Genomic DNA, 27465 nt, shown 5'->3' with positions numbered 1-27465 from the left:
ATTAAACTGCAAAAGGCCAATGGCAATGTTTTTTTTTTTTTCTAGCATTCATACCCACGCTTCTGTACACAGCAGTTGAATCCTGCTTCCATTTACACTGATGTAAATCTAGAATAATAAAGTTCTTGACAGTTTACGTATTTTATTATTACAAGTGGCATAACTATAATTGAATACATGATTATCGGTTTGATCATTTTATCCTTCTGCAGTTCTCACTTGTTGTGATTACAGCATCTTTTAGACATTTCAATGTCTTTTTAATGTGTTTTAGGCATTAAACTCTCTGAGGCAAGGACAGCCATGGTAAGCACAGCACCAAGTGTAATGGACCCCAATGTCAGGACAACCCTTATGTGCTACCTCAGTAATAAAGGACCAAAAGCAGGGTTTGGAGAACATTTGCAAAGCACTTCCAGGGACAGCCCATTGGTTTTTGCTTTGAAGATCTCTTCTGAGCTTTCCCTCGCACCTCTATTTGGGCAGAACCAAACTCTGCTTACTTTTTAGATGGCTCTCACTCAAAAGATGCATCTCCAGGACCCAATAAGTTAGCATAGCTCAGGACTTTGAGGAAAAATGGCTTCTACAGAGAGCATTACCACGGTGAGGTAAGCTTTTGCACAGCTGTTGCCCATTTTACATGCTGATTTATCACACAAAATGTGTTGTAACGAGTGACAAGGTCACACTGACCAATTTGATTGTGAAGGTTTACACAACCTTTAGCAATAGGAAACCTCACGGACCTAAAAACCTTGTGCAGTAAAGGCAGCTAACTTTAACAGTTGGCCTTTTGAAAGGACGCAGCAAGGTCACTTGGGGTTTAGAGGAACAAGACTCTTTTCCCAAACCCTTGGGAACTTGTGTAGCTTGTTCTGCTTCAGAGCTGTCCTCTTGTGTGTTTCCAGCCCAAATGCCACAGCAAACGAGAACTCATGAGCCAGAAGCGCAGAGCGCGTGGGTCGCTTACCTGGCCATCCCTGTAGCCCAACAGAGGTGGAACAGGGAAGCGAGAGCCCACCATACAGGGCAGGGAAAGGTGGGTGCCACCAGGTAGCCTGAAGGGATGGGCCTGGTGGCACACTGGCAACTGTCTGGCTGCGTTTCCTACTGGAGCCAGCTATACTGGGAGCAGTGGGCCGATGAGCGAGGAATCCCCCAGGGATGCTCATCCTGAGATGTCCCGTGTGGCCTTTGGGCCTCCTCAGCCGCTGTACCACTATCACCAGGCCCCTCTCAAATCAAGGTGCTGGAGCCTGAGGGGGAACCGGGCCGGGCAGCAGAGCCCGCTTTGTGTGGGGGGAGCGCGTGTCTCTCCCGCAGCACCGAGCGGCTCCCACACCGCCTGGTACTTCGCTTCTCCCCTCAGACGACGGGCGACCTCGGGGACGAGAGGGGGGGAAAGCCGCCATCTTGCCCGCCGCCGGGCGGGGAGCCACTGCGCATGCGCCTCCCTCCCGGGGAGGGGGCTGTGGCCACAAGCTGCGCATGCGCTGCCCCGCCCTTCGCCGGGGCGGGGCAGCCGGGGGGTGGGGGGCGCGAGGACCCGCCCTGCCCGCGCGCCGCCGCCGCCGGCGGGCGATAAAGGTCTGGCGGCGGAGCTCTGACGTCACGGCGAGTTAATTTTAAACCCGGACAAGATGGCGGAAAGGGACGCGGCGCGGCGCGCGGGTCCGGCCCGCCAACGGCCCGACCCGGCAGGTAACGGCTCCCCCCTCACACACACCCGCCTCCCCATGCACACGCTCACCTCACACACACGCTCACCTCGCACCACCACCACCCGACCCCGGGGCCGCCCGGCGGCGGGGGCCCCGCGGGAGGCGCGGGGCTGGGGCGGCGGGACGGGTCGGGTCGGGGCGGCGCCGCGCCGGGGGAGGCCCCGGTGTCGTCGTCGTCGTCCCCCCCGTCCTCAAAATGGCGGGGGTGGCCGCCTGCCCTCGAGGGGGGTCACCGGAGCGGGGGCGGCTGTGACCGGGGGGGGGTGGGTGGGTGGGGGAGTGCGGGCCGGTGCCGGGCCCGGGCCCGGTTCCTCAGGGGCGCGTTCAGCTGCGAAGGGGAGAACGCGGGGAAGGAGGCGGCTGTTGGCCCGTCCCCCGTGCGGCCCCGCTGCTCTCAGCGCTGCTCTTGCTTGTAATGTATCCTCTGGTGGCGGTGGGACATGTCTCTGGCTCCGCGTTCAGCCTGGGCTGTGCTGGAGTCTGCGCAGAATGGTGTGTGTGTTTGGTTTGGGGTTTGTTTTTTTTTTTTAATATGTATCTTTCTCAAGAATAGCTGAAAAGAACTTGTAACCCTCTCTCTGCCGTACCCCGCGGGGGGAGACCTGCGAGGACTGTGCTGCCTTGAACACTTCAGTTGAATCACCCAAGGATTTTAGCACTGCACTATTTTAACATCTTTGTTGTATAACTCTCACTTAATTTGGAAGCAGAGCGATTGGACCGGGCACGGTTAAACACACAAATCCGAGCAGATGCCCTGTGCCGCTAATGGTTTTGATTGCTGCATTTGCAAGCCAACTAGAGACTGGGAAATCTAACTGTGCTATAGACTGGCAGGTGTGCAGAGCGACTCCTCTACTGTCTTTTTTTTTCTAGGGAGGAAAAGGCGATGCTTCTGAGCATGTGGAAATTTTTGATTGTGACTTTAATAATTCAAGAATGGGTCTAGAGGTTGAAATTGAAGATATGGTACTGCTTGGGTACTGGTTTCCCCACCCCTCCCCAGCACTGCTGAATTTTTTTTTCGTGGTTCTCGTGTTTTTACCACGATGGAGTTTAATAATCTCAAAGCATTAGATTTGTTGCATAACTTTCTCAGGGTCATAAAAGTGCCAGCACACCTGTAATAAACGGCCTTTAAGGTAGCTGTGTCATCATTAGTGGTGGAAACGTGCATGTCACTGTTAACTTGTGTACTTTAGGCATGGAACAACTTAATTGGTTGGATCTGTGTGTACAGCTATGGATGACCTGTGCCTGCCTGCCAAAGAGGTTTCTGTACAATGAAATAAAGCAGAATGGTAGATTGGAACAGTTACAAGAAGAGAAATGTGACAGGAGAGGCCTATAACTCCTCCTGTACCATTACTAAGTGTTGCTTAACAGCTGTTATGTTCTAGCTTGCCCTAAAGTCACTAATGATGTTACAGTTCCCCCCTCAAATAATAGGAATAGCTCTCTGGTGTTTCAACTAGAATTCCTTTGAAACCAGGGAGCTGGGTCGCAGAAGGCTGTATTCTTTCCTTTTCATGTTCGCCTGCCTGCAACTTAAAGACATTTATGAAATAGTTCTAGCACAGGACAGTTTTACTTGAACTGTCATAAAAGCATTCCTTTAAATATGACACTCTCCTAGTTTAGGCGCTCAGGTAGCTCTAGTTTGTGTTGGATGGGCAGGAATGCTTGAGCCAGGTCTTGCAGGAGTGCTGATAGTTCTTGGGTGCCTTGTGCCAGCTGCAGTCCCTGTGTTTTGGTTAAATATTGGTGATTAATGTTTGCTTACTGCCTATACTAATAAAGTACCACTGACTGGAGCAAGATACTGTGATAGATGAGGGATTGTTTTCTCTTCTTGCCCTAATAAGAATAGGGATGCTGCCTCAAGCTGGCTAGACTGGATAAGAGCGGGTCTGTTGGAGGGGAGAAGGGCTGGGGATTTTCCTCCCATGTAGTAAAAAAGCACTTATCTCCTGATGGCAGTATCACATCCTCTCTGACTTTGGGTTTTGCCCAACTGCAAAAACAGATGTAATAAGCAGATGGAAATGCAGGTAAATTAAATTCTGTGGTCATCTCGTTTTGGTAGTGAACCTCAGTGCTGTTAGTCTCTAACGCAAGCTGGATTGCAGGTTTCACTTCATCACTATGATGAAACTAGTTTTAACTTTGTGCCTGTTGTTAGTATACTGTTGTATATCTTAGCACAGTCTGTAAAAGTTTCTAACTGTTCCAAGAACATTCATAAGGAAAACTGCCAAGCTTCACTGAAATCTTAACTTTTCTATGTAAGGTGAAGTTTGAACATGCTTTTGTTACTGCACTGCAGTTGTGAACAGGCCCTGTCCTGGGGATGATTTTAGGTATCCTGGCATGACAGTCTTTAAATGGGAAGTTTTAAACTTTAAAATCAGACTGACTTGTTTCCTTGTTTTTTACTGTTGCTGCATGCTGTGCCTGCGAGCTGCTGTGATCTGCAAGCTGCCAGTTTGAGTGCCATTTTCCAACTTTTTTGCTAAATCCTGCATCAACTTCTTAAACTTACTATACCAATCTTTAGTATTTTAAGGTTTGTCTTTAACCTTGACTATCTAAGGTGAACAAGGCACAAAAATATTTTCTAAGCTTCTACAAAGGGAGGCCTGCTGTATTTGTAAATAACTGGAAGTTTTCAGAAGTACTTATATACATTGGTTATTAAGACTTTACTCTTACTGGAGAACAACTGGGTCTCTTTCTTAAAGCATTTTCAGCAACCTGAACTTTTTGACGTGTCCTGGAGGAAAGATGGAAGTAGCTTTCCTTGTTTTTGGAAGGTTGTTCTTGACATGAAGAACATTATCTCATCCTATGACTGACTTCGAGCTGATAGTGCTGCGTAGGGAGTTGATTTACATGAATACATTTGTGGGATTGGGGTTTGTATCTGAAACACCAGAACAAATGGATGAAAATGTAGCTCAGGTCGATGTCTGCTATTTCAGATGGCTGTGAAGAAATGACTGATATGAAATGAGTGAGGTCTATTAGGACAAGGATTATAATCAAGTCATTTTTATCAGCAAATTAATATGTAATAGGGGCTAATGTTCTGAGAGCATTGGTAGCTAACTTGTCTGACCTTTAACTTTTTTTTTTTCCCTGAAATAAATTAATATATTTTGTGTAGTGTTCACTTCCAGGAAAGCAAGATTTCATGTGTTTGCTAAGCATGCTTTGTGAAACTCATTCAGTATAAAAGTCAGAGGAACTCAGAAGGCATTTATATTCGGAAGTTGATCCTCTGCCCACTTAAGAAACCTGGAATGAAATCGGAGGAATTTGAAGATCTCTTTCCTCCCCCACTGTCAATTCTTATTTGTCTGAATTTATCTTCTAAGACTTCAAGGTAACACCCGTTGTATTCTGTAGCTGTACAAATGAGTTATTGGGAGATGGTCTAGGGTATAAATTAATGCTAGGCAAGTAACTACCTGTTGGTGTCGAACTGGAGTTCTCACTGTACAGCAAAGCAAGGAGCTTACCCTCCCCCATTGTGTTTGGGAGGGAACAGGCAGACACCATTACGGTGCTGTAGCTGGTAAATTCACTTAATGAATTACCTCCATAGCAGGTTGTTCATGCTCTTGCATATCCTAAAGCTGTCTAGTTAGTTTGCCTGGAGTCTATCGCTGGGCTTTCCAGCTGCTCCATGGGATGTTACTCCTTGAGGTAAGGAGACTAGTTTGTATCTCGTTCTGCTCTGAGAATAGTAGATCTTTGTGCTCAGTATGATCTGTGACGCTAAATAAGCGTTTTCTCCCTCTCACTATTAACTAAACAAATAGCTATGCTGACTTTATAATGCTTCCTAGCTGGCTTCTCTTTAAGGTTGGAAAAACTTAAAGCAGAATGTTTGACACCAAAGACGGCACTACTGAGCCATACAGCCTCCAAGGCAGTCTGACTAAAAGTGACCTGAGTGAGCGCAGGTAAGCTGGCTATTGGCATTCCTGTTTGATACCAGCCCGATGAGCTCATAAGCAGGGCTAATAGGAAATAAAATATAATATGAAAGAGAAGTCCATTTGGGCCTGTGCAGAAATTATTTGTGAAAGACCAGCTGCTTCTAAAAGAATCACCCTGCTCTTCTGTGTCTTGGACGAATAGATAAGAGAACTGTCAAAGCTGTAAGACTACACAAAGTGCCTTTTGGGAAAGTACTTGGCTTACAGCTCAGTTACTGGGCCTCTATTTACGGTTTGTTTATGGTATGAGAGATATTTTGATATGCTTTTTCTGGGAGGGGAGAGGTCTCATCTAATACTTTTTGCTTCTTCTAGATGTATTTCCAGCTTTATTTTCAGTGCAGACAATGAGCAAATGACTGATTGCATTTTCAGCCCTGCATACCAGTGATTTCTGCATGGCAAGGTGGGGTTTGTGTGCTACTGCAGGTCTTGGCAGGTTTCTCTTAAAAGACTGGAATAGCAGCCAAAACCTGGAAGGAAGCGACGTTGAAGGCTTGAACTAATAAAATGTTGTACAGATTACAGACATGAAGTGTAGAATGTAATTTCCAGTAGACTGGTATTTGAGAGTAGAACTTAATTTGCCCTTATGCAGTTGTTGCTCAAGTGAGATCAGAATCAGGTTCCAGTCTGTAGTTAGTGTCAAATTGTAATACATTTTTTTCAGCATCACCTCAGAGATAGTCACATTGAATTTACAAGTTCTTATTGGTCTCAGTGTCTTGAAGTCTTTTGAACAATGTGTTGTATAATAATTCCAGGACAACAAGGTGCTTTTTTTTTTTTTACTCGGATTGAAAATTGTAGAAGCCTGTCGGAGAACATGTGTTAACTGCTTGTACTGATGTGTTAGGACTACTTGTATGTTGTGTGTACTTGGAAAAGTTGTTCTCGCCTCTTATCTTCTCAAACAGGGTGGTATTGCTGAGTGGAAGAATGAGTGCAGTTATTTTAACAGTCTCTATAAGCTCAATCCTATGATGCCTGCAGACTTGTTTCCCTCCCCTCCTCAACCTTTTCTGCATTTTCAGCTCCTCAGGTAAATGTAAGAAAGTGGTCTTGTAAGAAAGAAGGTCTTGTGGCTGTTCATTTCTCTTGGTCTGTGTAGTGGGATCTACTTGGGGAACCTTAAACAATTGGAAAATGGAAGGTACCATCTCTCAGTCCTCTGCCTACTATGGAACGCATCACAGTACTGATTTCAGGGGAGGAATGGTCACTTGAAGTACATGAGGCAGAAGTTTGGCTTCCTTCAATGTACTACTTAGGTGTGGAATAGTAGGGCAAATGACTGATGTAGAAAATTTGATTAAGGTTCTTGATATAACCAAATCACTTTCTTAAAACAAGAAGTCATCTTGCTTTTAAGAGAAATAATTTCTTAAATACTTTGTAATTCTGGACTAATACTAGGGAATTGTTTTTGTTAATGACGGCAGCGTGATTCTAAACATGGCCTTAAAGCTTCCCTCGAGGCAGTTATCACTTTTCTTCCAAGCAACAGTCTTAAGCTTGTCACGGGGATGAGGGAGGGGAGGGAGTGAGTGCAGTGCAAAATACTTAAAAGGAAATCTTTCTAAAGGCTAGTGTGTCAGACTTCTTAGTACAGAAATTGTTTGGAAAAGTGCAGTAAGTAGTGCTTTTGGGGGTTGGGGCACAGGACTAGGGTATTTTCTAGAGCTAATAGTACTGTAGAAATAAGTAGCTATTGAGAACTTACCACATTATGCTCTGAGATAGAAAAGGCAAAAAAAAAAAAGTTTTTCAAACTAAATAGTGGTGGTAGTAGAAGTTGCATTTCTTAATGCTCCTATTAAGCTTATTTTTTTTTCAGCAGGAAAACCAAACACGCTATCCACTATGAGCAATTAGATAGCAGATGCAATTAAATACTTGTGGAACCTTCAGATGCTACTAGGAATCCTGCTTGTTTGAGAAGACCCTTAAAATGCGATCTGGTGCTTTTAAAGAGGTTGGAAGTTGGCCTGTGATAGACTGAATGTTATTCTTAGCATCTCAGTCTAAGTACTTTGAGTTGCAGACATATCACTGTTTCATTAATCGAATATCAAACTGAGCTGTTCTTTAGTCTAAGCAGTTGTTGACTTCTTATTTCTGTAGTGCATTAGAACTGACCATATTAAGCTTTTGTGAGTTTTAAAGAGCAGCACGCTGCTATCTATATCTGTTTGGGTTCATCTTCTAAACCTGGACTTCTCTCCCTGGCTTTTGTGCTCTGTACACTGTAAGGAAAGTTTTAATGGATCCACAGAATGAGGACAATAAATATGATTTACAAAGACTAAACTGTTGTTTGGGGAGGGGTGTTAAACATACGGTCTTCAGACAGTTGTATTTCCCTCTTCCTTCTCCACCCAAGTGAAAGATGGATATTAAACCACTTGTAGTCTCAACATATGGTATGCTGTGCTGTCCTGTAGAAGAGCAGTTAGATTGGCTAGATGTATTCAGACTAGTCCTAGAACTTGACCTGAAGAGAAGTAGTAATCAGCTCCCCTTCTGTGTTTGTGCCTTTCAGGAGGATGGTCTGGCTTGACTTACCTCTGGGCTTACTCTCTTCTTTTTCCACGCTAGGCTTGACTGGCCAGCAGCCGTTAGCATGCACGTAACAATGGCATTTGGCATCCCAGGAAAATGCTGTTTAAAAACCAGAAATGCTTCTGTTGTTTAGACCCTTGTTCTGCTAGGAGTGGCTGAGGTTTCTGTGGTAACAAGCGTTGTGAATGATGCTAAAGAAGCTTAGGTAAGTAGGTAAGTCTTGAGCCCTTTGAACTGATACAAAGGTGCTTGTTGCGTGGAACTGAGCTACTGAGGTGAAGTGTTTTACAGCGTCCTTGTGACAACTGATTTTGAGATCAAAATTCCTTTAATGTACTCTTTAGTAGAGACAGCTTGTAGCAGGTACAATATATTCAGTAGGAATGTTTAAGGGAATGCTCCTCTTGCACGGGAAGGACTGTGCCAGCCAAGCTCAAGGTCTTCCCACCAGTTCCACGTCCTAGCTTATGTTATTGACAAACCTGAAACTGGTGTTAACCTCCACTTGCAAAGGAAGGAAACCTCGTTGTTAAGTGAAGGTTAACAAATGTGTTGGCTAGCCCAGCCTAAATATGAGCTCTTTCAGATCTAGACAAATCCTTGGCAACACACAGTCTGATCCAGTTACAGCCCAGTTGTCTCCCCATCTTTGCAGTGTTATCACATATCACTAAGTCAGTCTCCACATGAATGCGCTTCTTAACTGTACTTGTGAGTTCTGAGAGTCTGGAGAAGTTTTCCAGCTTAACTAGGTTGTAGTTACAAAGCTGAACTTTTCTTTTGGTGCCAGTGCCCAGTTAACCAGCTTGTGCCTCCCCTCAATTGTGCTGGTGCTGCTGTTTCAGAGGCTGTAGAGTGCACTGTAGATCACCTTGTGTTTGTTCAAGATAAGTTGGTGCCTGGACCCAGGGCAGTGGTGCCAACAAGGGCAGCGGTCCTGTACTGTTCAACACTGCAGTTGAACCGACCCTGTGCCCTGCAGATGAAGCTCTGTGGCTCCAGAGCTCTGCTTTTTGTTTGTCTTCAGCTCTACTGCTTGTTGGGTTCTTTTTGAGGTGATGCAGTTTGTAGAAGCCTGTTCGTGTTGGATTGCTTTTTCTGGTGCTTTGGTTTGTTCAGCTGACTTGACTCTCAGCAGTGTTGGATATGTGGCCAAACTAGCAGGCAAGACGGCGTGGTACTGCGTGGAGCTGGAAGTGGGGAGGAGTGGGAGAGCCCTTGTGTGAGGGTGGAGGTAAGACTCCACTGTGCTCCTGAAACAGAGGAGAGAGGAGGAGGTGGCAGTTACTGGCACTGTCCCGTTGGCAGAATAAATGTACTTTGAGCTGTTGCCTTAGTAAGGGACTTTTGTGCAGCAACAGCAATAATGCCTGGCGGAGACTAGGGAGTCGTGGAGAGTAGGTGCGGGGCTCTGAAGGATATGGACATGGTTAGGTGCTGTATCAATTATTATGGGTTAATTGCAGGAAAGTGATATGGCAGCCTAGGCCTCTTTCTCTACATGCTTTGGAGAGGGACTGTGATGAAAACTACTTTTGTTGTAGCTGTGTGAGAAAAATCTCTTCTTCTGTTGAAAACAAAGTATAAACACATGCAGAATGTGATTTGTTTCTTTGTGGTTTCAATTCCCTGTGTGACTTGCGTGGGTTTTTTTTCCTGTTTCGGTTCACATTGTTGATCTGGGCATTAATTGTGTTGGCACATGTTGTGTTTCCCTCCTGTCACACTTCCCTTTCATCTGGTGGGTGTGTTAATGATGCTACCAGGTTAAAAACAGTTGAGGAGGGAGAGGGAGGGTGAATTTAAATCCTCTGTGAAGGTGTCTGAAGGTAGGTAGTGTATCGGTTTTGCTAGCTATGTGATCTAGAGAAGGCAATTTCTTAAGGTAAAGCCAGTCTCTCCCTCTACTGCTCATTAATCTCTGAAATGAAATGTAGAACTTTTTAATAAAACAAAGCTATGGAGTTCGGTGCTGGAAAAGCTGGATGGAAGACCCTCTTAGCTGCAGGAACTTACATGGAGGTGAGAAGCTGAGCGTAAACTAGAGGCTGGACTAAATGATCTCTTTTGCTTAGAAGCTTCAGATTGTTAGAGTGGTTTGATCAAAAAGGAAAAATTAAAGCCTCTTTGGATTGCTCCGTTTCCTTAAACCTGTTGTTGTTCCTGACTGGCAGCTTGTTTATCCGGGAAACGAGTCTGGAGACTGGCCCTTCGGCATACCTCCCTGGACAGCAAAAGCGAGCGCTTGCTTTGATTGCTGCTGAGCTCCTCGGTGGCTGTGGTGCAGACGCAGCTGGGTGACTAAACCTATTCTGGCTGCTAATCTGAAGATCAGACATCTCTCACCTTATTCTTTTCTCTCTATCCTCAAAAGCTTGGGTTGAGTTAGCTGATCATTGTTTAAATTACCAGCTGCTGACATGAGGTATGTATACATATGAAGTACATAAAAATGTAGTTACGGCCTAAACCAATTAGAAGACTCTGACTGAGTCATCTTGGGTGAGCAACAACCTTAAATAAAACCACTCTGAAATACAAGCAGAAGCTTAAATCTGTGTGGCCTGCGAGGATCCAGTTAGCCTGCAGTGTTCACGCAGAGCTTTTGCTTGCCGTTGCCAGAGTCCACAGTGAACTAGGGCATTGTCACATCTGGTGTACTCTCATTCCCTTCCTTGAGAACCTGGGGGATGGGGTAAGAAAGGGGAGAAAAGGCAAGAAAGAGGCCTTTTGGTGCTTTCATCTGCCTTAGTATTCTGAAGCAGCATTCTTTGAGGGGGCTGGAAAAGTACTGGTAAACCTCACTGTGGGTAGAGATCCTGTTAGGTCCTTCGGTGCGTTTGCTAATAATAGCCGTGTTTTTTAGGCAGAGTGGAAGAAGGATGAGAAGCGTGCTTTGTCACTATCCCTACCCTCCAAGTTGTTCCTTGTAGGTATGGAGAAACATCTTTCTTCCGAAGTTCATGATGTGCTTCCAGAAAAACAGTCCTTTTGATACATATGAACACCTTTTTTTGCTACTTACTAGGTTGTGTCAGGGTTTGTGCTGCTTCTCTCTTAGTCTCTGCTTATTGGTATTCTCTTACTTGTATGCATTTGCTGAAAATAGCTGAATTTGAGGGTTGACTTATTTCCTGCACCTCTTCGTTATAACATCTCTTTCTAGCCTTTCTGTCCCCTTAAATGGAGAATGCAAAATGCTAGCTCACCGGTATTTTGCATAGCTATGGGAGAGAGCTGTCTGCTCCTGCCTATATGCCGACCATTCAGCAGAGAAGCAATTTAAAGCACTTAGGAGTAGAGAAGCCTATTGTTTGATTAGTTATGACGCTTCATAGGTATCTAGGTCATCAGTATATCTTCTTTTTCCCCTTCTCTGGCAGAATTGTAGCTTCAGGTACTTCCCGCTTCTGCTCACAGTTTATGTAACAGTTCTAGATCTGTCCCTTAATGTCCCATTGCCCTGGAGGAACAGAGAGAGTTAAATGAGTCTTCCCCCCTCCCCTACTCCTCTGTCAGTCTTATTGGATATCCAAACAAGTCTTTAGAACTTAGCTCATCAGTCCTATTTATAGCTGAAATATTCAAAACATTTAATTATTTCTGGCCTTAAAATGAGCTACTTGGCAGTATTTGCCAGTCAGCAATAGGAAAGCAGTGATGCATTAAGGTCTGTAGCAGCCCCATAGCTTTCACGTAGGTCTTGGTGTGAGTTTATTGCATGGAGTAGGACTGCTGGAGAAAAGGGAGGATTTTTATTTTAGTGTTTTTTTTTTGTTGTTGTTTGTTTGTGGGTTTTTTTGTGTGTTTTTTCAGTAGACGTGCCAGATTTTTTTTTTTTACCTTGTCCAAATAAGGTTTGAAGGTTAACCTATTTTTTTTTTTTCCTGTGCTCTGGAACTCAGTTCACACATGCCTACACTTTCCTCAGCTCACTACACCAAAACAAGAAACATTTAAACAGTTTGTCTCCTTTCTCTCTAAGGAAAATTTCCTAGGTGAAGCTCAGAGAATGCATTATGTTTAAATGTGGTGCAGCAGTTTCCTCATGCTGACTTATTTTAAGCTTTTGATTCAAGCTGTGAACTCCCTCAGGCCGCGGAGGTAGAAGAAGATTTCAAGCCAGATGGTTTGAGGTTAGCGTAGCCCACTTCAGCTTGCTTCACCATTCAGGTGTGTGTGGGAACCTGTCATGCATCTGTATTGAACTATGCGGGGAGACTTTGATAGCTTTTGTATGGACACAAATGTGTGGTGTCTGTAGAGCATTAGGAAAAAGTGTTCAGGAATGCTGAGAGTTAAGTATGTAGGCATACTGGAAGCTTTGATTTAAAATCAGACTTCTAGCAAAGCACAGGTACGAACAAGTTAAGAGTACCACCTTGAAGATATGCAGAGTGAAGTATTTGTAACTCCTTGGGATAGAGCAAATGGAAGGATGCTCTGATGTTATGGACGTTTTACAACACTACGCTAATGAAAGTGACTTCTCTAGACTTTGTTCATAATCCAAGTCTAAAGTCATTAAAAAACAAATGGCATTTAAATTTATTTTAATGTGCTGCATCTGTATGCAGTTGTCTGTGTCCAACCCGCTGTCCGGAGAAGCGATGACTAGTTGTCATTTGGTGCTTGTTGATCAAAAACCTATACTGTATCTAAAACCAGCTGAAGTTTAGCAATTAGTGTGTGCTTTTTTTTTTTTTTTGTCATGAAAAGATGTGAATGATATGTTTAATGAGCTCAAGCTGTATTTGGATTGAAAGTTAAAGGTAACTATGTTGCTGCCTTATTTCAATTAATGTGCTTAAAGGGAGGAACTCGCATTTAAAGCTGGCTGTCTTTTACTTTCATAGCACGCAGGTTCAGCTGGCTGTTCTCGCTCCCGTGTTCTTATGCTGCGGGACAAATAGGTCATCAGCTGCTAGCTGTGTACTTGGGGGAAGCAGGAATTAGCTTTTCATTTTACCTCATACTTTAAGAAATGGGTTATTTAGTTGAGTTTGGTCAGTTGAAATATTGTCTGTACATACACAAGAAGCTACTGTTCTCAAAATCTGGCTTAGCCTTTCAACAAATGGTGCTTGTTCTGGATACTTAGCTGGTGAGTGTCATTAGTAGTCCTGCTGTAGCTGTTGCTGAATGGAGTGAAGAGCTTAGAGGGGAAACGGGGTGGTGTATCTTTTCTTGGCTATATCTGCTTCCATTGAAGTCTGTCTGCTGCTGTGTCTTGCTGTACAGTGTTGCTTCTCTTGTATCTCCTAGCCTGTTTGACCTGGGTTAGGAAGCGATTACGCATGGTCAGAACTGCGCATTAGCTCACGTGCTCTAATTGAATGATTCTGGTTGGAAGAAGCCGAAATGGAGCAGGGGAGTGATTAGTGAACAGCCTTAGTAATAGGCCTGAGTGGATGACAGACTTCAGGGGCAAGTCCAGTTGATGATCTTTTTGCATCAGCTCCAGCCAGAGTGGTAGATATGACTGCAGTCTGGGGTATGTTAGTTCAGTAGTACAGAAGCTTCAAAGGTCAGATGAACGTCTTGGGGGGGGGGAAGACAAACATAGCTATGGCTTTCTGGACACTATGCTGCAAGCTCTCGTGCTATGTGCTTTGACAGATGAGAGCTTTTCTGTGTGTACTAAATGCCTGTGGCTCAGTCTTCTGTGCACATGGGGATTGCCAACAGCGTTGAGACCAACCCCCTGAGTGAGTTGGATGGATCTACCAGCCTGTCTTTAGTGCTGTGGCAGGAGGCGGTGTTACCTGTCTGTTCCTGGTGTGGTACAAGGAGCCACCAGCCATGCCGCTGAAACAACCACTCTGAGTGTGAATGTATGGGGTGGATGTGCTGGGTCCGTAACCCCCTAACTGGGATGGAACTGGACTTCTCTATGTGTTAAGAGACACTATAAAACCCAAAAACCCTGAAACAACAGAAGTCTGTTGCTTTGGTTGCCTCTGTAGCAGTACTGAGTGTGTTGTCACAGCCACCTATATAGGGAGGCTGCCGTCAGCTTTGCAAGTCCAAATTACTGTCCGGTTGGCTAGAAATGCTTTGGTGTAGGGATGGTCGTTCTGTGAATGCCACCTCTTCTAAAGTTAGTCCTCATCCATTCCTGTACTTGATTTGCTGGGACTATTGCAAGAATTCAGAGCAGTTTGTGGTCCTTAGACTGGGCTTTAGGACAAATCCACTTAAATGCTGAGTTTCAAATAGCACGCTATGACCATGCTGGGGCAGGTGAGGAAAGGGAGAAGGAAGTAAGGAGTAGGGCTTCATGTTCTGAATTTCATTAACTCCTGGCCCAACTTGACTTGACAGTAGTATCAGCACACTTATTTTATGAACTGCTTACAGAACTTACTACAGTGCTTTTGCAGAAAACTGGACTGTGAAGTGGGACTTCTTGTCCTGACCATTGTTTTGAGAGACTGCTCTGAAAGTAGTTCTTGAAGTGGAATGTGATCCTTCTGCCCAGGATGCCAAAGCCTTCTAGAAGAGCTTCCAAAGTACTCCAGTGCTGCCTCAGTAACAGGGTAAGCAGCCAGAAGGTAGTATAGAGGACCAAAACGGTGGTGAGTTCTGCCTAGGAGCACGGAACAGGTTAGCATATGCTGATTATGCTGCTGGGACAAGCAGTAGCACTTGTTCTACAGTTAATGTGCTCAACTTGTGCAATGTCTGTACTGGTAACTGCTTACTAGTTCAAAATCTTTTGAAGGGAAGGGTGCACTCTAACTCAAGCATGAAGTTATCAAACCAGCTCTTCTGGATGGATCAGGTTTCCTTCACAGCTGTCAACACTGTAGTTCTCCACCCTCTAAAGTACTTGATTCATGGCAATGGCGGTCTTTTCTGTAGACAGGTTGGGAGCTTTCAGATATATTAGGCTGGCTAGTCCAAAAAAAAAACCAACCCAACAACCCAACCCAACCCAAAACAAACAAAAAACCAAAGCCCAACTTGATGCTCTGGACTTGACTTTGTGATTTCTGCTGGTAAGTGAAATCTCATAGGAATTCAATATGGCCGAAGATGGATCTTCTCTCCGGTCCCCTCTGAGCTAAGTGAGCTTCAGGGGCGCAGGATACTATGAACAACATGTTAGAAGCTTTTAATGGCCATATTGTGTGTAAGCTCTTGATAGTACTATCTACTTGCGATAGGGAGAATCTGCTTGTTTAGAAATAACTAATGATAAAAGACCACTCTACTTGCTTGTTCAGAAAGCTGCTTGGCTTGAAGAGGCTTTGGGTGGCTGTGCTCAGCACTGGCGGAATGATGCTGCTACAGCTCATGCTTTGAGGTCTCTTACGGTTCTGATGACTTCCAGGTAGGAAAAGGTGGTTAATTCAGGCTCCAGGTGAACAAAGAGAAGTTGCAGATGTCGCTTCAGACTATTTTACAGTCTACCTTAGTTTACAAAACTGATACCTTACTTCAGCTGAAGTGAAGTATGAGTTTAAATAAAAGAATATAAGGCTGTTTTAAGTAATCAAGTCAAACCTGTTGCTTGGGGAATATGTAGAAGCAGAGGTTTTCATACATTGTGTGAATATCTGTTTGCTAAAACACAGGTGTCTCTTCTTGGAGGTATCTAATCATAACGCTTTTATCAATAGAATTATTCCCTTTATGCTTCTAGGCTGTGATGCTGAAGGCTTTCTTTCTGACTGTCAAAATCTTCATACCTCACCTGGGCTGTTTCCTGGCCTACAAATGATGCTATCTGTATGGGGCAAAAGCCGTTTTGTAAACTTTTTCTTTTTAAAAAAAGAGGGCTTGTTTAATTTCTGGGAATACAAAAGCTCTAGGCCAGAGGTGAGAGGTTTTTTTTTCTTCTGAAGTGGTGACCTATATTGTGTCGATTTAGTTTGTATGGTTTGGTGTCCTGTTGGCAGCTTTTCTTTTTAAAGTTACCCCTTCTAGTTTTCAGGCCTGCTGGTGCAATTGAGTTTTTTGGCCTGCTTTGTCAAGCAGTTTGAGTTAGGGTGATGCCAGGGGCTGTTTAGCACACCCACTTGGATAGCATTGGAATTCAGGTCTAGCTGTCTAGGATATTAGCATTCCAGTTACTTCCTTTTCAAACCAAGTACTAGTTTAATCCATTGAAACCAATTTTCTTCTTTTAAGATTTAGTGCCACTGGCATTTGAGGCAGCACAGATTCGATACTTGGAAATGGAAACGTCCTCTCTGATTTGCAATGATGTGAAATGTTGTCAGAACGGGCTAGAGAGACAGCTGCTGGAAAACCTCCAGGGTCACCATGTTACCAGTTTTTCAAGTTCGTGGTAATAACTCAAATGTCTCATTACATCCACAAAACAGCGTGCGTTGGAGCACTGTTCCGAAGTCTTTTGCTGAGGATGGTATCTAGGATGTGAAGTCTGGCAGGAATGACTTGGCAGGTGCTGTGGGTATTGGCAGGGCCTGCCATGAAGGAATGGAACCGTGGTACATTCCGTGGAGCCTCATAACGCATCCTGCAAGAGAAGACTGCTTCTGGGCTGCTTCCCCAGGAAGCATGGCAGCCCGGTAACCTACCTGCGCGCGATCCATCAAGTAACGGGAGATGGCTGCTTCTTGGTCTTCATTAAAGCAATGCTTGGAAATGCAAGCGTGACCAGCCATCCAGTGTAATTAAATTCATAGCAGTTACTTATCTGGGAATATCACCCTAGGAAGGTGCCTCGGTCAGGTTTGTACATATGAGGTTCTGATATCAAAATGTAAATCTGGAGTTGGAGGCAATTCTCTAAGCACAAAACTGCTCCCAGATGCTTGCTAGAAAAAGTGGAATGAGGCCAGTGGTAGAGTTCATTTCTGCTGTGGGACAAACTTCAGTGTTGTGGTGCTTGAACATCCTGGGCAGGTCAGTTTGTTTGGTTTGTTTAGGCCTCTAACTCATTAACTCCAGAATTCTGGAAGTCAGGAAAATAGGATATTGGTACTATTGTGCTGTACATCTGAAGGGCTGTTATCTGAATTTGTCATTTATTGGTAACTTAAATCTCATCTGTGTTTCAGGATCAGCCAGTAGCTGAAAGAACTGTAAGGGTATTGATTCTTAAACTGTATATAAAAACATTCTCTTAACTTTTTTTGAAGGAGTTGGTAATTACTGTTACTAAATCTTGCTTTATAACCTGTCATAGGAAGAGAATGAAGCCAGAAACTAATTCAGTGGATTTTTTGTTTTTCTTATCCCAGAAGCGTGAGGCCTCTCACGTGCTCGGGGTTTATCCTCTTGCAAGCAGTGAACAGGCACTCTGAAGTCTTTGCTGTAGTGAGAATTGAAATGGGTGGAATGTGGTGGAATTAGAGAGGAACTTAGTTATCTGCTGATGTATGTAATCCTGGGGTTACATACTAGATCAATGGTCTTGCTTGTACGTGTTGGTAAGCAAAACTCAAAGAAAACATTGATTCATTTTTCTTTTTTTTTTTCCTTATTGTATAAGAAGGTGGTGATCAAAAAATGACTTTTTTTGGTCCTTCTTGGATCTTATTTTAAACTAATTAATTTTTTCCAGATAAGAGAGAAAACGCCCTTAATTTTTAATAGAAGTTATACTTAAGAATCCTTTAAAAGGGATTTTGATGCTGAAAGCCAGTTGTCTTTTGTGATTTCTTAAAACACAGAGAATGCTGAAGACCTGAAATGTAGACTATATGCAAAGCTGATGAAAAAGGACAGGGAGCTGCTGTTTATCTCGCTGTCTGCATGTGTGCATTCCCAAGAACGCCACCCTTGCTGCTGGGAATGAAAGCCCAGCTCAAGGCTTCACTTCAAAGAAATGTCTAGTGTCCTAAGCTCTGACTTACTAATGTCTTGTAACCTGTCAATTTGCAGGTAAGCTTTATGAAGAAGAAGAGGAGGAGGATGCCCTACCTGACTCGGATGCCCTGCCCGACTCAGATGACGAGGTGGATTTGGATAAGCCACGCCCCATACAGATTGTTCTTGCTCATGAAGATGACCATAACTTTGAATTAGATGAAGCAGCATTGGAAAAAATCTTGCTTCAGGAACACATCAAAGATCTTAACATAGTAGTTGTGTCTGTAGCAGGAGCTTTCCGCAAAGGAAAATCTTTTCTGCTGGACTTCATGCTTAGATACATGTATAACAGGGTGAGTAATTTGGATTTTCCCTGCAGGAGAAAAGTAGTTTGTTATTTTAGTAATTTACCTTTGTATTTGTTGATTTGAGGACAAATTTGTCTTACTCATTGGGGAGGTGGGGAAGCCAGCCACTCTGTTTCTACTCTGTGAAGTGTATTTAAGTGACAGTCTTTCAATATGAATTCTCCTGCAGTTATCAAGGCAACTTATTGGTGTCCCGATGTAAGTGGTAATGAGAAGAACTTGAATGAGGGAGTGCAATGGGTTTTCTAGTTGAGCTTTGGGGAAGGGCTGATCCAAGTGGTGGCTTGGAGGAATCTTGCTTTGACTTGATCTCCTGAACTATTGTAGAACTAGCTTACCCGTTGCTGCAAAAAGAAGAGTCTTGTTAGGTGGCTATTGGAGGACTAAATCTGCTTAAATCTGAGGTAGGGGAAAGGGGAGAAGGCTTGTGGTTTCCTGCTTGGAATGTGTCACAACATAATCTTTAAGTCATTGGTTAATGAATGCCTGATCCAAAATTTAACTACTTCTCTTAGCTTGTAGCTTTTGGCTGGTGTTGTCTTGTGTCTACTATACTTTGAACTCTTGGGCTGATACAGAGAAGATGGGGTCGGGTCTTCTGTGAACATACACATCCTGTCACAGGTTGTAGTGTGTTTCTTTTAATAGTGAATATTGACAATTCAGTGTTTTGTTGCTTTTTAAAGCTCTTGGAGGCAAAAGAAAACCCCAATCCAGAAGGGATTCCTTTTTCGGTCACTGTTCTTTGGAGTTGGAATTCATGGTAGCAGAAACTAACCACAACTACATCTATTTTACCTTTGTGTTAGCTGGCTTGAGGAGAAATCACGATGAATCCTGCTGTTACTGGAAATGTGGGAATATTGCAGAGAAGCTGCTGGTAGTTGGCAGATGAAGACTTCCTTTCTCTCACTCCCAGTAGTGCCTGCTATTGAATTCCTCTCACTGATTTGTCAAGAGCTCTGTAAGAAAGACACTGAGGATATGGTTGGAGGAATACAGAGTAGCAAGCTGGTGCTCCCAACTTCTTGAGACTCTTTTAACCTAGGGAGGAATGAAAGGTTCAGTGGGTGGCCTATTGTGTGTGTATAAATGCTCTCTAGTGTCCTGTTTATATTAAAAAGAAAAAAAAAAAAACAAACCCAAACAAACCATAAACAACAACCCCAAACTCCCAAGAAATGTAGCAATACGAGCTATAGATGGTGGCTGAGTAGAGGTATCGTTAGTTCTTTCCACAAATAGAAGGGGTGAGCTTTAAGCAAATACTTTCAGATGGTGAAATAAAACAAAAGGTCATAAAGCAAAATGGATTGAAATACTCTTTCAGCCTTGTGTAATATTGTGCCTCTCTGTTCTCTTTATTGTGCAATCACTTCAGTTTTCTATAGGTGTCCTTCAAAATACTGTTTGTTTCACTTAAACTAAAGATGAAGACAAACTCGGCCGTCTACTGTAACAACTGTCTCTTGCCCGAAGCAGGGAGGGCTTGCTCTCCATGTGCTGCTGCCAGCTAGGTATTTGCATTCTGAAGCTGTAACACTTGCGGCCCCTTAACTGAGCTGATCCAACTCACCGGTGCGTCAGAAGACACTGCACTTTGCCGAATTGTTTTCCTGCCAGCTCAGTGACGTAAACTGGCTTAGGGAAAGAGTTTGACGAGCATCAGAGCTGCTGCAAACTCATTGATGGGAGTTGGGGAGGAGGAGGAGATAAGTGCAACGCCGCCTCTTTTGAGCACTGCTGAATTGTATAAAGGCAAATGGTATCCTCTAGGCTCCTTGCAGTACAGGAGCGGAGGCTTTGGTATAGTTTTGTAGTACTCTTTTTAGTCTGACCGCTCCCATCTTCAGTCAGGCTTAATTACAAGTCTGTATTTTCTATGAACTAAATATTGGATCCTGCACATAATACTAAAGTGTCTGCATTCAGTTCGTACACTGATCAAGCAACTTAGGGATATCCTCCACTGAATATTAATGTGCACGATGAAAAATGTGCCAAGATACTTCAGAATCCCTTTTTTTTTTTTTTTTTTTGTCTTAAACCAAGAGCTGGAGGTCACATGAAAAGTTACTGTTCTAAAAATCTCATTTGTGCTGGTTGAAGTGACAGGTAGGATTTTGGCATGGCTAAGATTGGGCACTAACTTAAGGGAGATGGGCATCTTGTTTCAGGCACTGATACTTAGTGTAATGATTACCCGTTTGAAATGGAACTGAATAGTCTGCCACAAACCAGCAGCAGCTGTGTACTCGGCAAGCTGCTGCAAGGATCCTGTGATCTTTCTTGCAGTTTAAGCCTTATTAAGAGTTGGGTGCAGTAACACTAGTAAATTTAGATTTAAAAGCTTTTTTACAGGGATATGACCTTCTTAGCTTGTATTAATCTGCAAGGTGCGCTCTGTACTAGTGGCACTATGCAAATAAAGCTGCATTGGTCCTTTCCTTGGTGTGGAATATATTTAGAGAGGTTATCTTTTAGGTGGCTGATACAAAATTGTAATTGATAAATTGATTTCAAGTGGGAACAAAGTAGTCTTTTCTTCTTCTCATCTCTTGCATATCTTTCAAGCCAACTTGATGGATGGACACTGTTTAAAATACTGAGTTTTAACTAAGGAAAGACAGAGGTAACAAGCTAAGAGTGCTTCAAACCGATGTAAAGGTGAGTCAGACAGGCTTAAGTCCATCCACAAGATGAAGCAGCTTCAGCTGAAGTTGTGCCTGTTAAGACACCAAAGTCTCCTGTGACACGCATCGCATTTGAAATCAAATGTGGCCATATCTAGTGCTTATTGAGGGACTCGTCAAAATATTTGTGTAGTTTTGGTCCGAGTTGCTACAAATAGGGATAATTTCTGGACCAAACTGGGAAAAAGTATTCTTTTATAAATGATAAATCATAGAATGGTTTAGGTTGGAAGGAACCATAAAGATCACCTAGTCCCACCCCCCTGCCCTGGGCAGGGCCACCTCCCCCCAGCCCAGGTTGCTCCCAGCCCCATCCACCCCGGCCTTGAACCCCTCTCGGGGGCAGCCTGCGCCAGGGGCTCACCGCCCTCATGGAAAATGGAACATATTGTTGAATAATGTAACACATCCTTTTGAAAAAGTGGAAGGCTACAATCTGTTGTCGTACACCTGCAAAATACAATTCAGCATCATGCAACTGTATCCTGGAGCGTACTGAAGCCCAAAGCAGGCCTGGAGCTTGATTGCTAGCGTGGTCAGTGAATGCATAAGTGGGTGCATAACAGGGAAAGCTGTTCAGGTTTTGCTTAGTCTGTCTGCTAGAGGTGTATGTGCATGACAAAACAACGCCCACACCCCCACCCCCCAAAAAAAAAACCAAACAGCCAACCAAAGAAAACCAACAAAAGAGGAAGAAAACCCAAACAACCAAACTGTAAAGAGCTGTGGTTCTCTTCACTTCCAGACCTATATTCATTTTCTGATTATTTTTTTTTATCTGCTCATCTCATTTAATCTTGCCATATCTGATCCAAATAGCAGAGCCGAATGGTGTGCACTTATCATTTGGAAGAATGCTGGTGCAGAACTGCTTGATTTCCTTTCCCTCTTTATGGATTGCTCTGCATGCTGCTAGGGGTGAGGAATGTCTCCAGGGGTTTCTCCCCCCTTTAGAAATAAGCTGTTTCACTTATTTGTAGTGAGTATTTCTATTCTGTACAGCCCCTGGGTGCTCATGCTGTTTTCTGCGATGTGAAGAGATGTGTCTTGAGCTCTTTTCTGAAAACTGCCAGGGCAGAGTCAGCAAGGTGGTGAGTGTAGCCTAGTGAATCGAGAAGTCTCCCCTTTGACCTTCTCAAAGAGCACACTTTCCTGGCTGGTGATCTTCTCTGGGAAGTCAGAGGCAAATTCATTAAACGTCTCTTTCTGTTCTGCCAGCATGCTATGTTCCGGCCTGTGTAATAAGGGTTCTTCTCTAAGCCTCCTCATCAGTTAAACTTTTGTCTGCCTGCCACTCCTCACTGGTAGGACTTCAGTGTATATAAACCCATTGCAGTGAAACTTCCTCAGGGAGCCTGTTCATGCTCCTTATTTGCCCAGTACGTAAACTAAGTTTCTGGGTTAAATGTGCTAGTATAATGGCTGGATTCTTCTGTGTGAGCTGCTGCTCCATGTGTAGCCTGTCCTTGAGGCCCGAAGACCTTGTAATGGTACCATCGGCCAGACGTGTTAGCTACAAACTGCACTCGACTCTCTGATGGCCTTTACCAAAGTGGGCAATGTGCCAACAGAATTTTAATATGGATGGATTGATTGACACGTATCAAACTCCTAATGTGACCTTTTTTCTTGAATCCTAATCGCTTAGCACAGAGTATTTTGTGACTGTGACAAGTACAGATTGTAGATCTTCTGGTCTTCGCCTGTTCTCTTTGGCTTCCGCAGGCTGGCGCTGGGAGTCTCGTGCTGGCCTCTGCTAGTGCAGGGGCTTAGATGCTTGGCTGGTTTCAGCAGTTGACTTGTTTGTGAGGAGGAAGGGAGAGGATTAAGTCAAGATCAGGTTATTTGTTCCTTGCAGAGGTTTAGGCGTTCTTGTAGTTAAAATAAGTGCTATTTACAACTGTGTTTGAGTTGAGTTCTCCCAACTGTGGGAGAAGAGCATGAGTGCGAAGTGGCATTGATGGACAAAACGGAGCTGTTCTCATTAGCTCTGAGTGCTTGTGACTTGAAAGCTGTGCACATAGGCTCTTCAGTGGCTGAGGAGTTGTGCGATCACTGCAATACAGTAGACCCGAACAACACTTCTCTGCGGATGATCCTTGAAACACAGCAGAGTAGCACTGTGGTTTAATATTTTGTGTAGTGTTGTCAATTAGCTCTGAGGAAAATGAGAGAACAATGTGGAAGTCTGCTAAAACATAGCAGGTTAAAAAAGAAAGCTGTCTCCTTGGTTTTAAATATGTTTCTCCTTTTGTTTTGTAGAATTCTCCTTGCTGGATAGGTGGAAACACTGAGCCATTGACAGGGTTTACATGGAGAGGTGGATGTGAACGGGAAACCACCGGCATTCAGATTTGGAGTGAAGTGTTTGTCATTGATAAACCCAATGGAACAAAGGTAAGTGCTTGGCTTAAACAGGTGCATGCAAGGATTCTTGCCTCTGTGTGTATACCGCTAATGCTCTGGGTCTCGCGGAGGCAGTTCAAACATCGGTGTTTGTGTTCAGTAGCTGTATAACATTTGGAAACCTTAAATCAGTGCAAGCGTGAATTTTCCTGCTGGGTTGTAAGGTTCAATCTCCAACAACAGTCCCATTCTGAGCGTACTTTGTTTTGGCAAAGTCTACTCTGTCCAGGCCGATGGGTGGGTTATCCTGTGGGTGCTGTAAAACTGTAGTGGCTGTAAATACTGTATATAGACAAATGCTGTGATAAGAACAGCTCTGTAACAAACGCCGTTTTTCTTGGAGGTGAGAATGCGTTCTGGCTTGTAGCTGTGTTCTAGTGAAATGCAATGTATGGGTGTCCGTACTGGGAACAGCTTCAGTGTCTGGAAGCTGATCCTTCCGTGTAGTTTAAAGTTTATAGTTTAAAGGACTAAGTCTAATAGTGGGATAAAAGGTGCTAACTCTATTCTAATCGAAGCTGATGCATCTTATTTAATTAAGTCTGTTTAACTACAAAGTTTGGTTGTAGGTGTTTATCTTCATGCTGAAACAAAGTGTTAATGTTGTTAATAAATATTTACTCCACAATACTAGTGGTGTATCTTGAGCTATTCACCTTCTCCTGAACCATAAGCTCTTGGTTATTTAGCTTTTGTAGCCTTTGCATTTGCAAAGGAAACATCTGATGGCCAATTAATACGGGACACTGATCTTTAAGCGCATAGTGGCTTAGGGGAGTGCAGGAAGTTCAAATTTCCAAATTTGAAATAGTTTTGAACCAAAACTATTTCTAACAAAATACCAAACAGCTAACCAAACAGTTCTCTGGCTAAAAGACAGCTAAGTTGTAAGGATCTGTTTGTGTTCTGAGGACAAATCACTTGCTTGTTCTTGCTTATCAGTCACCTCTAACTGAAAGAGAAGGGAATTGGAGTAGATCCCAAAGATGGGAATTGGACAGATGAGCTTTTATCATTAGGATCGCTTCATTCCTTGTCATTCCAGCAGACAGTCAGTATCAATTATCTTGTTTTCTTATGAAAAATTATTATTTTAAGATAGGTATATTCTTAAAAGTGCAGAGGGCTGACTGGGGGTTAATAAGTAGATACGGGGCAGAGACTTGCTCTATTTGAAACAGAATTTATCCCAATGGGCTGGAGTTTGAAAGTATTAACAATTTGGTTAACGATTGCTGCTCTTTAAAACTCTCTAGGTTGCTGTACTACTCATGGATACCCAAGGTGCCTTTGATAGCCAATCCACTATCAAAGACTGTGCAACGGTTTTTGCTCTGAGCACCATGACGAGTTCTGTCCAGGTGAGAATACCCGTGCTGGTGAATAACGGCAGTTGTAGGAACCCTCTGTCCTGAACACGCAAAAAATACCTCTCTAGCCACGCTTTGAAAGATCACCTGCATATCTTCCTCCAACTATCATTGAAGCTTTCATACTTAATGTCTTATTTTCAGTGTAGTATACCACATAAGTTTCTCTGTGGAACCAAGGCTATCTAAGGCCAAGCTGAGTTATATTGCTGGCTGAACTGGGGAACGCTAAGAAAAAAGATGTCAGAGTAGCAACCACTTCTGTACAGATGTGTTACCAAATCTTTTTTAAGACTTTAGATGCAGTTTGTGTTGAAATTACACTATGATCAGCTAAACTTACAATTGCTGCTACTGTTAAACTTCGAACACTTCTCTTGTGCTGTGCCCAAAACTACTTTTAAGCTTGTGCCTGAAACGTGCCAAAAGCAAGCAGGTTTTTGAGGGATGACAAGTGAACTTCTTCAGACAGGCTGCAACGTGAAAGTAACAGGATTACGTAGAACACTACTTCTGCCCTGTTGGGTTGTTTTTGGTGGGTTGGTTTGACTTTTTGTTTGTTTCTTTTCTTGTGGTTAGGATAAGTTGTGGGTTATTGATGCATCTTTGAATTCACTGCTGTTCAGTATTTGTGCTATTGAAACAGTCATGAGCTCCCTGGATAAAATCAGATTTCTCTGGGAAGATTTGAAAGCAGAAAAACCCGGCGAACTAACTACCCAGTCATTTCTGTGTCAGAGATGCAGCTGCTGGACCACTGAAGCCTAGGGCACTTGAACTTGAGGATGGAAAACAGACGTACCCTTCTCAATCCTCACACCTATGTGGTGATTTGAAGCATTCGGCAGTCTTCTCAGATTCCTTTATGAGTTGCTTCCTTGGAAAGAAGCTCTTCTAAGAAGGATTGGTGTAGTCGGCAGTGGTTTTGTCGCTAGCACTCTGTGTGAGGAAGTGACTTTTGAGATGCATTCTATGATACCTTCTAGTTGCTGACTTCTGGGTAGTTAGACTTTTCTGGTGGGAGTAAAAATACTCAAGATGTCTTAAATTCATGTAGTCTCTTTTAGATAACAGTTTCACGTTACACTGTAATTCTTTTACTGTCTCTTGCAGGTATACAACTTGTCCCAGAATATTCAGGAAGATGACCTTCAACATTTGCAGGTAAGAAGATGCTGGGTTTGCTTCTGAACTGATAGTCTTGATGTTGTTCTTGAACATTCTTACTACTTAATGTTACTGTGATTTGGGAGCTGCCTGCTACTGCGTATAAAACACTGCAGCTGACCTGATGCTAAAACTAGTACTGCCTATAACAACACTATTTGCATCAACTCCATGATGCTGCGATACTTCTGCTGTGCCAAAATAGCACAGGCTCCTAATCTGGCTAAATCTTATCTTTCTCAAGTCACTTCTCTATATGATAAGTTCTGAAATTCCCGGAAGGATGAGAAAGGAAACGATTTATGGAAGTATTTAATGAGAAAATTCCAATGTTTCTCCTTTTTTGGTGAAATGGGAAAATGGATGGTATTTCATATCTGGTTTCTAAAGAAATGTGGGAGCTTGGGTCAGGTCAGAAAGAGTATCTTCTACCCTGAAGCCTTCTCTAGTTTTTCAGCTGAGAAACTTTCACAGAATTTTATTTCTGCTTAGAAACAAAAGTCGAAAAGAATCTTCCTCTCTTTACTGTGGGGTTTTCATCCTCTAATGGAACGTTGTGGTCAAAGGCCACTGAATTCTGGCTTCACATGAATGGTGCAAGAACCTTATCTGCTTAACTTAAAACCTGTAGCTTTAAAGGCTAGCTTGTGTGTTAACAAATGCCTGCCTCTGCTCAGGCCGTGACCTTGTCACAGATTAAAACTGTTTTATGCGTCTTCTGATTGAAAGGACTTCTGCCTTGGTCAGTGCTGCAGAAGACTGGCTGCCAATACTGGAAGTAGAAGAGCGCTAACTAAACATAGTCTTGTGATGCTCTTCTCAGTTAACAGAGTTGTATCGCTGGGCCAGCACACCCCACCCCCACCCCCCACCCCCCCAAAAAAAAAAGAAAACCCTAACCAAGCGCTACAAACAACAACAACAAAAAAGCCTTAACTAATTATACAAAAGCCAGACTTTCCTCATGACTTTAGTTTTTTGATAGCCTCGGTGCAATCTCTATTATATCGGAGGGTGAGATTTGAGGGAAGAGAAGGGTGATAAACATAAGCAGTGGGTAGGGGACACCCACAAACTTAAAAGTTGGAGCAAGGAATCATGGGCTGAGGGAAGGAAATTCTGAATTTTTGTTATAATAGGAATGTCTCGTTCTCAAATACTGGTAGTCTCTGGCTGCCTTTTCTGTGTAGCAGGGAAGTGAGTGGGCTAGGGAGTCAGGATCAAGGGAGCCAGTCTCATGGGTGCTTGGCCGCTTCAGAGCTGCTTTTGCTCTGGGTGACAAGGGCTTGGGAGTTAATTTGTGTTAAATTAGTCTTATAAGTTCTCAGATGCCCTTGGGATCAACACAAGGGGAACTGTCCATGCAGCCATGAAATTTACCTGAG

At 43.5% G+C, this 27465-nt stretch overlaps 1 protein-coding gene across 3 annotated transcripts in view; it reads left to right on the top strand.

Annotated features, from left to right (window-relative positions):
* Nucleotides 1–1643: 1643 nt before the first annotated feature.
* The window catches only part of ATL2 (atlastin GTPase 2), a gene marked incomplete at its 5' end in the record, with an annotated part of 39302 nt that continues 13480 nt past the window's right edge, over nucleotides 1644–27465 (top strand). For 2 of the 3 annotated variants that reach the window (XM_082480381.1, XM_082480380.1), the window contains 5 exons: nucleotides 1644–1704; nucleotides 18149–18429; nucleotides 23400–23534; nucleotides 24800–24904; nucleotides 26027–26077. In XM_082480381.1, the coding sequence (XP_082336507.1) occupies nucleotides 1644–1704; nucleotides 18149–18429; nucleotides 23400–23534; nucleotides 24800–24904; nucleotides 26027–26077 (633 nt within the window). The remainder of the gene's footprint in view (nucleotides 1705–18148; nucleotides 18430–23399; nucleotides 23535–24799; nucleotides 24905–26026; nucleotides 26078–27465) is intronic. The other variant, XM_082480379.1, reaches the window with a different exon arrangement.

Source organism: Vanellus vanellus (genome assembly GCF_965231255.1).
Source record: "Vanellus vanellus genome assembly, chromosome: 3".
NCBI lineage: Eukaryota > Metazoa > Chordata > Aves > Charadriiformes > Charadriidae > Vanellus > Vanellus vanellus.
Note: the sequence above shows the minus strand (reverse complement) of the source record. Positions and strands in the feature narration are given on the sequence as shown.